This window comes from Solanum verrucosum, unplaced genomic scaffold (assembly GCF_900185275.1).
Source record: "Solanum verrucosum unplaced genomic scaffold, falcon-dt-bn FXZP01000280.1, whole genome shotgun sequence".
In the NCBI taxonomy this organism is placed as follows: domain Eukaryota; kingdom Viridiplantae; phylum Streptophyta; class Magnoliopsida; order Solanales; family Solanaceae; genus Solanum; species Solanum verrucosum.
This window is the reverse complement of record NW_026019982.1, coordinates 2,541,468-2,555,688: the sequence shown is the minus strand read 5'-3', so window position 1 is coordinate 2,555,688 and position 14,221 is coordinate 2,541,468. Positions and strand designations below refer to the sequence as shown.

Genomic DNA, 14,221 nt, shown 5'->3' with positions numbered 1-14,221 from the left:
GTTCACAAATTGGAGAATTTATTACCAACGAAAAAGACTCTTTTTTTTTTTATAAAGATTAGTGGTGGAGCCTGGATTTTCACTACGGAGTTTGAAATATAAAAGGTAAGCACATGAAATGATTAAAAGGGAATTCAATATCTATTGTATATATGTAAAAATAAATTAATTATATAAAAACAATGTAATTTTTCATCAAAGAAAATTCGAATGAGCTTTTGCTACCTCTGCTTCTCGACAAGGTGTTGATAATGGACAAATAAAGAAGTATTAATATCCAGAATAATGGGAATTGAATGTAGCAAATACATACTTCATTTGTTCTTATATTAGATGGACACTTTTTAATTTACATGATTATTAAAAATTATTAATAAATTGGTCATTTTAGTATTTTTCTAGGTGTTTATATATATATATTTATATATATATTTAATTAAATAGCTGAGTTTATAGATCCTTTATTCAATATATCAAATAAGTGTGTACTAAAAAGACCAAGCCAAAATTAGCTTAGCATAAAAACAAACTCAAAAATTCATATTAATTAGCCTCTTCAAACATGAAATTCTTGAATCTTCAAAATTTGTTTCATTTTCCAAAGGTGATATTAGTTGTGGAATAAAATGAGAAAAGTTTAATTAATTTGATCCTGATTTAGTAAGTAATCAAGTAATATAAGTTTAATTAAATATTTTTAGCAAGATGTTCATCTAATATGGGACAAAGGACATAATTAACAAAACATTAAGATCGATAAATGTACAAACAATTAGTAAAAGGTATTTACCGATGAATTACCTAGAAATTACGAAATATTATATACTCCCTTTGTTTCAATTTATGTGACACTTTTCATTTTTTGAGAGTCAAACAATTTAAGTTTGACTGAGAATTTGCGCATGGAATCTTCAAATTTTTGATATGAAATTTATATATTTGTAAACTAGGTAAAAAGTATTATAAATCATAATAATTGATAATTCAAAAATATTTAAAAAATCTATAAATAAAACTTACAATTAAAGATATTAAAATCTGAAAAGTGTCACGTAAAATTGAATGGAGGAAGTAGCTAATATGAGTATATATAGCACTACCAGTAGTAGGATTAACAGCGATCCCAATGAATTGTAGAATGTGTATTGCTACAATTATATTCCAAAAAGTGCATCAATTTCAAGGTTTGACAAAGAATAAACTTTATGAAGAAAAAGAACATGCTTTTCCATGCTTTTATGGTGATTTAATTAATTTAATTTATGTATCACTAATCTCTCCTTCAAAAAAGGGTGAAAACACGTATATTAAGAAGTTTGTTACTCTCTAATCTCCACTACTCTTAATTATATACATTTTCCTAAACACTACAAATCTTTCCTGGATCACATACATCTCCATGCACATACCTCTATGTTTATTTTTTTAATTATTTTTTCAAGATATATAAAACAAATTATATTATAGTGAACAACGTTTAAGGGAAATCAAAAAGTAATAATTAATTAATTACCGGAAGACACTAAACTTAATTATCTCGATCGGATATGGCCTGATAGTCATGACTCATAACTATAAGTTTGAGATTTTACGTATAATTTAGGCAATTAATAATAGAGAAAATTAGAAAAAAATGTTCACTAGATTAAAATTCTTTTACCTAAAATAACTTAATTAATATTAATTAGACAAAATGATCTTTCGACTCATTTTGTTTCCGCCAAAGTGCAACTTGCCTACTTAGTTTAATATGGAAAAACTATCTAAGTCATACAAACATTTCTACCATTTTTCTTAATTCGTTTAAAAAATATATATATTGTCTTACTAATTAATAATTTCATATCAAATTTTAAGTAAGATACACCTAAATACATATATTTTTGCTATCAAACACACTTTGAAATACATATTCATATGGAGAGAGACGAGCGAGAGAGGAGATCAAAGGCGAATGAAATATGAGGGAGGCGAGTGAAATAATTTATTTATTTCAGATACATGCAAATCACACTAGATACATAAATTTAGGAATTGGGATACTAAAATACATTTCAGAAAAATTCTGAAAGTCAAATGCAAAGAGAGAGAGAGGTGAATGATATAGGAGAGAATCGGCATGGATACAGTGTACCTAGAATAAATTACATATAATTTTTACCCCATGTATCCAAAATAGATATATATATCTAGACGCACTATTAAGAAGTTTTTAATGCATTATTGAACAGTAGAATACTCTAAAGCACGTTCCTTTTTATAAGCAAAAATTAAATGGTTGAGTTGATCTGGAAAAGCACAAGTGGACAAATGGTATAGCGACACGTGTATAAACCGAAACATCATACGGAGGAGACAGCTGCCGGAGACACCGGAAGTTAACCCATGTGTGAACACTACCATTCTCCTTTTGACTTCTCGTCTCATCTCATCCACACCATTTTTTTTCCCTTTTTAAAACTAAGTCTACTTGTTTTGAGAATTTTTTTTTAAAAAAACAATATTGATCGTCACAGGAAAAAATGTTCGTTCCATTTAATACGAAATTTACAATAATATGTTATCTGTTTAATTTTATTTGTCTAATTTAAACTTTTCACGTCTCTTAAGAATAATATTAATTTAAGTGAATAGTTTACCAATTATTTTCTTTGTCTCTAATTACTTGACCATTTTTGAATTGACAGACCTATTAAGAAAACAATGATTGACATACTGAGTTTATCATTTTACTCCTATTAATTATGAAGTGAGTGAATTAAAAATTTAAGATTTTCAAAAAAATCTATCTTTTTCAAAGTAATTAATTAAGGGTACAATAGGTAAAAAAAATTGTCCTTTTTTGATCTGTCAAAATGAAAAAGTAATTAGGGACAACTAAAAAAGGAAAAGTGGACAAGTAATTAGGGACAGGGAGTACTCACTACTCGTATTAATCATGTATAGTCTTACTTCTTGATTTTTTTTTAGGGAAATAAGTAATTAATGTTGAGAATAAAATAGAAAAAAGATAATTGTTGTTTCCTGATATGTTAAAAATGAAAATCTATTTTTTAAGATAATGAATAAATAAATAACGTATACATATCTTATAAAATGTAATCGCACTGTAATATGGCTACTCGTGGCTAATATGTCGCTATATAGCATGTATATATCCAGTATTATTATCTATTTTTTAAAAGAAAATATTTTGTCACAAAATAAAATTAACAACAGATTATTGTTTACTTTTTTTTTAGGCAATTATTAAATGTTTGGATTTTAAAATCTAATACCTCCTTTTTTTCTTTTTCTTTTTTTTTCTCATTGTTAGTTTTGTAGGAGTCATGTCCCTGAATTCTCCAACATTATACTAATCTAGAACCAATAACCAGTCCTAAGTTTATGTGACCAAAATTCAGAATTTCTGGGTAACCAAATGTACTTTTTAATTGTTCGTTCACATTTGTTTATTTTTCTTTTTCTTTGGAAACAGAAGGATTTTATTTACTTAATTAGAAGGTTTATTCATACAAAAAGGAATCAGTCTAAATGATGTAGTTCCAGTTACATCTCTTTTGAGAGCTTTTGATACAATCGACATTCCATTACTAGAAATAAAAAAAAAATCACTAAGAATTAATGATAATGTTATGTTATAAAATATGACTTTTTTCTATTCATTTTTATCGCACCAGCTCAATGAAAAAACGCATGATGATAAACAAATTCTTATTGAAATACCGAAAAACTTTTCAATTTTTTCCTTATGAAAACACTGTTATATTTTCTTTTCTCATATTCAAGTGAAATAGTGATTCTTTAGTAGTGTCCCTTCGGAGACATTTGATAAATTTGGAACGATACAAAGAAGATTAACATGACTCCTCCAAAATAAATAACAATCATAAATCGAGAAAAAGGTTCAATTTTTTATTTTTATTTTAAAAAAATGTCCTTAGGCAAAACAAAGTTATTAATAATTAATAAATAAAAGAAAGACAATAAAGAAGGGAAGTTTACTAACTTTAATTACTAATGATGCATTAGTCCATTAGACAAAGTGGTTAACACCTAATTATGCCGACATTTTGACTTGCCTCAGTTATATCTTTCCCTTACGTTATGCTAACTCAAGTTTTAGAATTACAAATTCTTCTTTAATTTATGGTGGTCAAATTCCTCAATTTTATATGCAAAATTCTAAGGGATAATTACAATATCAAATACTTCGTAATTTACAAAATATATAGATTGTGAATATTTATATTAAATATAATATCCATATCTATCCACAACATATACACTGATAATATATATATAATGTATATTTCAATCATACTGATAAACTAATTGATCAAACTATACATATCTATAATATTACCAAAGTCTAACCATAATGTCCTAACTTGTTGATAATTTGGATTATAACAAATCCTCAATTTTGGTGTGTATTTTCAATAACGTGAGCCTAAAAACTAAGACCCTTAAAGGGAAAGTATTACATATACAATATTCTTGTTCCAAAATTTGAAGAGTACTGTAACTAACTCAATTATTTCTTTTCAATTGAAACAGCTAGAAATAACACACCTTTATGTAGAGAATAATATTATAATTAAATATAGAAAGATGATGACCAATCAACAAAAATAATTAAACATTTAAAACGACTTTTGACATAGATAACTTGTAATTGTGTCCTTCCTTTCAAACATAAAAATTATGTGTATCTCTAGGTTACTTGCCTATGCAAGTTAGTAGAATTAATTATTAATGGTTTTGTGTAACAAAAGAAACAACAAATAGCGAAAGACAGAATATCTCGATAGCCATCACTTGATAAGTAAATTTATGAATATGTAAATTAAGGTATATAATTGAATATTCAAACATATAATAAAATATTTTTATTAAATATTTTTAGTTCAAATATTGATTTTTTTTTTTTGCATGTTATGAAATGCTTCTTAAATAGATAAGTTAACTACTTAACCTATGCCATTTTTGTTAATTACATGCCCTAGCCTCGAAACGCAGTAAATATTGAGGTTTGTGTTCCAATGATGTGCATAATAAAAAATGTGACATATTTTATGCAGTTACAACTTATCGACATAACAGACATTTGAGAAATTACACTACTTAAAAAAAAATTTGAAAGTGTTTAATATATAGAAATATTTTATTATATATAGTAGTATTATCAATTGAAATAAATCTTAATTCGAATGTCTAAATTAAATTAATGACAAATTTAAATGGTTGTGATAGTGTAAAGGGCACATTAATTATTATTCTTTAGCTTTTGAATTATCATTTCCTTGGATAGATTGCAATGTCAACCCTAGCGTAAATAAAGCAACCTCAAGTGCAAGCTTTGAAAACAATGGTTACCTTCTCAAATTTCAAGGTGAGTGTTTAATTAGTACTCATTATTATTAAAAGATTAAAATAAAAGATGAAAATCTTCTTCTTTTTATTTGCAATCTTTGTTAAGAATAATATGTTTCTCAGCTGAGATATTTAAGTGTACGAAAACAAGAGTACAAAATGTATAAATTAATTAATTATAATAATTGCATCTTGCTTCTTCCAAAATATCTGCCTAAAGTTATGTGGTTAGTACGTCTATCGTACCATTATCACATTATGATTGTACATAAAGTTGTATGAAAAGGGAAAAGTAAGTAGGTAAATATCTAGTGCTATGAGGAAAAAATAAAAGTTCTGATGTGGATTTAAAATTTGATAAAAGTTAGGTTAATCAATCCATTTTTTTTTTATAAATATAGTGTGGTATTATTTGTTTTGAGTGAAATTTACATCGTTTTTTTTAAAAAAAATCTCACATCATTAAGAGAATCTATATACATATAAGTAGTTTTTCTAACCTTTTTAGCAATTGATACTTTGTTCACATGCCCAACAATCTCTCTTTTAAACTAAATTTTTCGTGGCTCATTATCACGAATTACTATGTCAATTTTTGAGATTCACTGTGTGCTATACCTATATCATCTAAGCATTTATGGCAACCGCTTGCAACTAGCCTCTTTTGTATGTGCATCTCTAAGCTTGTAAAGGAAAGTAAACCGAGCTTCACGCCATCATCTACACTTCATCATACTCGTTTCGTTGAACTTGGACTTTGATAGTGATTAAATCAACTTAAAGATACTTTTAACTTAGTGTGATATTGTTCGTTTGTATTACGTGCACATGATCTTTCTTTTTAAAAAAAAAGCACCATTCCATTAAGAGATAATATATTTTATATATAATTTTTCAATCTTTTTAATTATATATATTATCAATATTAAATTTTATTTACGCATCCAACAAATTTATCAATAAGAAAATTGTCTAATGATTAAGAGATCACAATTCGACATGATATTTTATTTAAAATCAATGAATTTATTGTATTAAAATTTACTTGAGTATTTCCCCCCCTGATTTCCTCCGCATTAACTATGTGAAATGATAAAAATACAATATTTTAAGTGGATTATATTTTAAGTTGCATAAAATCTTGGAAGATTTGTTACGAAGGGTGTCGGCGGAGAAGATATATTACTCTTCAAACTAAAGCAATTTTTTCGTTTCTTTTTTTTCTCCGTTTACTTTATATATAGAGTATAATATAAAGAAATTAACCACTAGAAAATGAACAAAAACATTCAAACTTTTCTATAACAATATCTTTTATTTGAAAATTATTTAATTACTCTAATAAAATATTTAGAAAAAAGCGTAAAATATCCTTAAATTATAAAATTCGGTATAATATTACCCTTTATTTACCTTTTAGGTAAAAAATACCCCAACATTTAACTTTCAGGCAAAAGAAATCCCTTATTTCTAACAGCCAGTAATAAAAAGTTAACGTCAAAGATATTTTTGGCCTGAAAGGTAAAAGAAGAACAAAATATATTATGCCAAATCTTATAGTTTAGAAGCATTTTTAATCCTTCTCTATTCCAATTCATATGATTTACATTTTTTATTAGTCAATTTAAAAAAGAATGATACATTTCTATATTTAGCCACAAGACCAAAATTTAAAAAAAAAAAGTTTAGAAAAACTCTGTGCAAAAAATCAAACTAACTTATATAGATTGAAATAACAAAATATTTTATAATAAGATGTTAAAATTATGTTATAACGAGATCTGACCGTATAATAATTTAAAGAAGAGGCTTGAAGATGCAGCAATATAATGCATGGGTTGCCGGTAATAGAAGTAGCATCCGTGGTACATGCAGCCATGTAACCAGTCATTAAACTTTACTTGGAATTCCCCCCTCCAATCATCTTCTCCTTTTGTTTTCCTAAACTCCTCCTATCTTTTGTCTTCATGCACCTAAATACTATATTTTACCACAAATATTTATCACTCTCATGTAAATTTTTACGTGAGTTTTTGTTACGTGAAAATATGAAATTAGCTATGGAGTGAAGCATATTAATGGATGGGGAAGAAAATAATTAATATGGAATATTATTTATGAGCTTGTTTGCTTTGTTCTGGTTCTACTAGAAAAATCATTTTTCTCATTATAAGCATTTATCTTTTTATAGAAAATATACTTTGATTTTTTGACTAATCAATACCAAACACTGAAAAATTAGAAAAACAAATTATCTATACCAAAAAACACATAGTACTAAATTAATAAGTACATGACAATTTTAATCCATCCCTTTCAATTTTATTTGGTATATTTTGATCAAACACAAAATTTAACAGATAAAAGAATTAAATTTGTCATGTAAAATTTGTTTTACATGCATGTGTAGCTACTAGTTATAGATCACCTTATAAAAGATAAAGCGAAAATTAAAGACACATAGTTTCTCAATACGGAGATGTGATATTTTTTATAGTATCAATTACTTAAATTTTGATTTGAATATTATACTAATTTTTTGGAAATTATTACTTTTTATATAAATATTATAATTTTTGAATTAAATATTAAAATTACAATTTTTTCCTTAAATATTCTAATGGCAGTTTAGATACGTTTTTTTTCTAAAAAACAGAATATCATAGGCTTTAAATTGAATAGAATATTTTAAAAAATCCAGTTGATAAACTCTTAGTCGTTTCCTTTTTTTCATTTGTGAGTCGTGAACCAAATTTATTTTTTTTAAGAAAAAATTTCGAGGAACTCCCACCATTTTTACTTTCTAGATGAGAAATTGGAAGTAAGGTGCTTTACCCAACTTTGTTTTGTCAAGTTAGAAAAGTCAAAAATTCATAAACAAATATTTGCACATACATTTACCATTTTACCCCTAAGCTTTGTTTTAACTGTTTCATTGAATTCTTTGTTTCCAATAGGGGGTTCACACACCCCCACTTTTCCTCTATATATATTTCTGTCATTTCTCTTTCTTCAACAGAACTTCCAATCATAATTCCACAAGTTTTTCTCCATTTCTCTCTCTAATATTTTTCTACTTTTTCATCTTCTTTTTTTTTTTTAAAAAAAAAACATGCCAGAGGCTCCTTCAATAGATGATGGAAATTTTGATGAAAATAATAAAAAACTTATTCAATTCTTTGAAGACATCACTAGTAATGCTAATGATGTGCAAAAAAATGTTCTTAATGAGATACTTTCTCGTAATTCTGGTGTTGAATACTTACAAAGGCATCGCCTTATTATAAATGGCAACAATGATGACTATGAAAATTTCAAAAAAATCATGCCTATTGTTACTTATGAAGATCTCAAACCTGATATTGATCGTATCGCGGATGGTGATCGTTCACCCATCCTTTGTTCTCAACCAATTTCCGAGTTCCTAACAAGGTTAGTATATATGTACTCCATCAAATATTACTTTTGTTTTTCGTTTTATGAGTTCAACTGAATCAATTGCTTTGAACTCAGTTACTGGAAATTCTAGATTTGTCTCTATATTAAGTGTTACAAGTTGATAGTGGATATAAAGAAAGTTATCTTTTTCTATGCAATAATTGTTTTTGGGCATATTTGTATTTATTTATGTACTTGTTTTTTTTTTTAATCTATAGTTCTGGCACGTCTGGGGGAGAGAGGAAATTGATGCCAACAATTGAAGAAGAGCTAGGGAGAAGGTCATTATTGTACAGCCTTTTAATGCCAGTAATGAATAAATTTGTGCCAGATTTACAAAAAGGCAAAGGAATGTACTTTTTATTTATAAAATCAGAAGCAAAAACTCCAGGTGGTTTATTAGCTCGTCCAGTTTTAACAAGTTACTATAAAAGTTCATATTTCAAAAAAAGACCATATGATCCCTACACAAATTACACAAGCCCAAATGAAACAATTCTTTGTTTAGATTCATACCAAAGTATGTATTCTCAAATGCTTTGTGGTCTTTGTCAAAACACTCAAGTTCTACGAGTTGGTGCGGTTTTTGCTTCAGGTTTTATTCGTGCTATTCGTTTCCTTGAAAAGCACTGGCCTATACTTTGTCGGGATATAAAAACTGGAACGTTGAATCCACAAATAAATGACCCTATGGTACGCGAATCCGTGATGAAAATACTCAAACCGGATCCGGACCTTGCTGAATTTATTGAAATGGAATGTAGTAAAGAGTCATGGAAAGGGATTATTCCAAGATTATGGCCTAATACTAAATACGTCGATGTAATTGTTACTGGGACTATGTCACAATATATTCCAACTCTTAAATACTATGGTAATGATCTACCACTTGTTTGTACCATGTACGCTTCTTCTGAGTGTTACTTTGGTATAAATCTTGATCCTCTTTGTGAACCTAGTGAAGTTGCTTATACTCTCATACCTACCATGGGATTTTTCGAGTTCTTGCCCGTTGCTCGTGATGATCAAGGGCCACAAAAATCTAACAAGTATGACAAAGATAATTTGGTTGATCTTGTTGATGTCAAACTTGGACATGAGTACGAGCTCGTGGTCACCACTTATGCAGGTAAATTACTCTGAATCGTGTTACATAAAATAAGTTGTGATAGTATACTAGCAATTATAACCAAATTTAGTGTTTTCGTACTTTTCTTAGCCAATATAACATATGTTATACACTGATGTTATTTTTTTTTTTCAGGATTGTATCGTTATCGTGTTGGTGACATACTTAAAGTTGCTGGATTTAAAAACAAGGCTCCTCAATTTCATTTTGTGTGTAGAAAAAATGTTGCATTAAGTATTGATTCAGACAAAACTGATGAAGTTGAGCTACACGACGCCGTTTTAAAAGCATCGACTCATCTTGTACCATTTGAAACATCATTAACAGAATATACAAGTCATGCAGACACATCGACAAATCCAGGACACTACGTTTTGTACTGGGAAATCAACAATGATGAATCCGATGAAACATTAATCCCGACATCAGTGTTTGAAGATTGTTGTCTAACAATTGAAGAATCGTTAAACAGTGTCTATCGACAGTGTCGCGTTTCGGATAAATCGATTGGTCCCCTTGAAATAAAGGTAGTTGAGAATGGCACATTTGATAAGCTTATGGATTATGCTATTAGCAATGGTGCTTCCATTAATCAGTACAAAGCTCCACGGTGTGTTAACTATGCTCCAATTATTGAGTTATTGAATTCTAGAGTTGTTTCGAGTTATTTTAGCCCGAAATGTCCTAAATGGGTTCCAGGTCAGAAGCAATGGTTATCAAGCTAAGAGAATTCATCATATACGAGAATCTGGTTGAATTGTTATGACGAATTCAGAGGTTCAATTTCTACTGGATATATGTAAGTCAATAGGACCCTCCAATAATGCACAGGATTAAACTTAATTAGAAGTACTGTTTTTTTCTTTTTTTAATTTTATTGTATGTGTGTTTTTCATGTACATAATTTAAGTTATGTTTTATTTTTCCGTTTACTTGGTAGCACTAAAATCCAACAATAAGCAACATGGGGATTGGATTTATTGGAATTCCCATCCAATTACAAAAATGTCTCACTTTAACTTGCTAATTATTATTTCTGTCGGTACATATAATATATTATATGATATTTTTATTTATTTTTATATTTAATTTAAACTAGAGAAATTTATACATAATTAAGAAGATTATTTGATCCACCTAAATTTACCTGTTTTTAGATAATAATTTTTACATAATCAAGAAATTAATCATATTAAATAAGTAGTATACCCCTTTCGTTCCTTTTTAGTTGTCATGTTGAACTTTTCGAAAGTCAATTTGACTAATTTTCAAATTTAAATTAAATTACATTAATTTGATATTTTAAACTAGAAATTTAGATATTTAAAAACTATACAATGTGTACTACAAATTGTAACGTTTTTCATATCAATATGATGAAAAAATACATCATAAAATATTAGTTATTTGACTCTAAAAAAGAAAATCATAATAACTAAAAAGGAACAGAGGAAGTAATATTTAATTAAAAAAGAATAATGTAGTGTAAATATATATATATATATATATATTTTTTTATTTTTTTTAATTATTATTATTATTTTTTATTATTAATATTTTATTTTATTTTTTTTAATTTTTTTTTTTTCGTTTTCCTACCCATGTCCAGATCCCAAATTGAATCTTCGGCTAACTCTGGATCGTGCACGCAGACCCTATTCGGGGATGACGCTCCCTAACAAAAAAAATCCATACCCAGTATGAGTGCATCTAAGAGATGTGCCAAAACTAAAAGCACCATATAATACAGATCGGAGTGAGTATAGAATATATTAGCGTCACATGGCAATCATGTGACTTGGAATTGAAGAAAAATATGTAGGTAATATTATACGAATTAGAAAATTCAAATTGATTCTTATTCGATTGATCAATTTATTTTTTTACTACATATATAAAGAGGAACATCTATGAAATAAAATTTATTGTAGGACTTAGATTTAGATTTAGGATTATTTGTAATTTAAAGCATGTGCAACCATAATTGTTGCTGCATACATGTTACCCTTTCGACTGAATTAATACCCTACTAATACCTTAAATTAGCTGTCCAGTCATGCTGGTAAAGGCCTGGGACAAAGTCCTTCAGGTCGCCGGTTCGAGCCCCAGCAGGGCCACTGGAGGCATTACAAACCGGCCGCGTCTCCAGGGCCCCGTGGAACTAACCGTGGTGGACCCGCCTTGAAACAGCGGGACCCGATGGGTACAGCTAGTCGGGTTCGCAAAGCGACGCCCGGAAACCACGGTAAAAAAAAAAAAAAAAAAAAAAAGAAGAAGCTGTCCAGTCATGCTGCCGTCCCTATGATTTTGTCGGTCTTCCGTTGATTTTTTTTTGTCTATGTTGACTCGATCGAAAGAGCGTTTTACTTTTTAATGTGAAAAATTTTAACGTGTTTTTTTTTCTTCATCTTAATGACGTTTGAAACCTTCAATTTTCGACAAAAATATAGTTCAAGAGTTGAGAATTGCTATGAGGTCCAACATATATCGAAAATAATAAATTGAGATGGATCTGACCAGAGGTGGATCCACATGTATAAAATTCAGAAAAAATCATGTATATCTTTCTTGAGAAACTGTTAGAAACTAAATATAATAAATAGTGCCCATGAAAAGCATAGGATCACACTTGGTCCTGGCTAGTGCATCCCCCCTCGCGACCTTGGTTTGAGCCCAGTCAAAACCACATTTTATTGTTTTTATTATAAGTTTTAAATTTCAAGAGGACTGATGATATTAATGCACTAGAAGTCTTCAAATTCTGAGTTCACCTCTGGATCTAACTCTAATATATCATGTTAAGAAAATGAATTTTGGACTTAATTCAACTTTAAAAGTTACGACATGAAAAAGTAAACCTACAAAAATACTTGGTACATAAGTTTGGCAAAAGTTTGAAAAAATAGGTAAGTTGGATTTATTTTAATAAATATGGCAATTATCTTAGGTTTTGAATCGTGATTAACGGATTCAGTGAGCTGTGTCCATCATTTGATCAAGTTTAGGATACTAACAAAATACAAACTACGAAATTAAAATAACAATATGCTACAATTATCCATGGACCAGCATTACTTTATTTCAATATGAGGCAATAAGGACAAAGACCCTTTATTTTCAAATTAGGATTATTTCCTTTGACATTAATATGGTTGAAACTTTATCTATTCCCCCAAGGTTGAAAGAAAACAGAAAAAAAAAGTATCAATGTGGAGAATTGAGTTTTTAGATCAATTACGATCTTTGTTTTTAGTTCTAACGATTTTTTTTATGAGGGATCTTTATGTTTACATATAAAAGGATATTATATTTTTCTTTTCAGTTTTGTAAATAATCAAGAGATCTTAATTCCTGGTATTAGATGTGAGTTATAGTAATTAGTAAGCATTATATAAGCTATAATACATATAGATTATGCCCTAGATTCTGTTCCCACATGTTATTAACAAAACAAAGTCTATGCATACACATAAGATCTTGGCCCACCTTTATATGTAGTTTATATACATAAACTTTCTTGACTATCTTTTCAAGGGTACGTACATTTTACCCATTCAAGTTACTAACTACTTACTATAAGATAATTATACGCAATTAATCTATATGATAACTATTACTTATATATATTTGTGTCCCAATATAGTTTTTATTTTTAGTCGATCTCAAAAGAATACTTTCTTATACTATGTTAGTAGTCATATTTCGCTTTTCGAGAGTTATAATATGTAAACTTGTATTATTCATCCTATACTTTTTATATATCTAAACTTCAAATATAAAATATTAAGTTGCTCTAATACAATTTAGCTTTAAAATGAGTTAAATTGACTCTTTGAAGACAAACATGACAAATAATTTGGGAAGATGGATATATCTTCTTCTTCTTTTTTAATAGTTAGTAATAATTTGACTTTAAACATTCTTTTTACCTTTAATATATAATGAATTACAACTAAAATAAATTGTATGGTTTGTTACGTTTTACCCCACAAGTTTCATAGGTTTCTTTCATAATTCTTTTGTCTAGTCAAATACAATTAAACTAATTTTCTATCACATATTAAACTACATTATTAGTATAAATAAATTTATATTGTCAGTGTATATTACTATATAACTTAAAATCTCAAATATGGACTTCTTTTAGCATTTGACATTGAAATTTAGTTATCACCTTTAAGTTTGCTTGAGCAACTTTTCATCTACTTTTATGGAAAGAAATAGTCTTCTTACTCCAAAAAGATATGCCTAAATACACTTATATTATAATTCAGTCTT

General features: G+C 28.0%; 1 protein-coding gene and 1 non-coding gene across 2 annotated transcripts; both read left to right on the top strand.

The window, feature by feature from the left end:
• The first annotated feature begins 3,812 nt into the window (after positions 1 to 3,812).
• On the top strand, positions 3,813 to 3,916 carry LOC125817787 (U6 spliceosomal RNA). Its single transcript, XR_007442322.1, has one exon. It is a non-coding gene; the product is annotated as a U6 spliceosomal RNA (small nuclear RNA).
• Positions 3,917 to 8,393: 4,477 nt separating this feature from the next.
• Positions 8,394 to 10,693, top strand: LOC125817573 (indole-3-acetic acid-amido synthetase GH3.6-like). Its single transcript, XM_049497117.1, has 3 exons — positions 8,394 to 8,808; positions 9,033 to 9,943; positions 10,079 to 10,693. Exons 1-3 carry the CDS (start codon positions 8,489 to 8,491, stop codon positions 10,666 to 10,668), a joined length of 1,821 nt encoding a protein of 606 aa, XP_049353074.1. The 5' UTR covers positions 8,394 to 8,488; the 3' UTR covers positions 10,669 to 10,693.
• Positions 10,694 to 14,221: the final 3,528 nt, after the last annotated feature.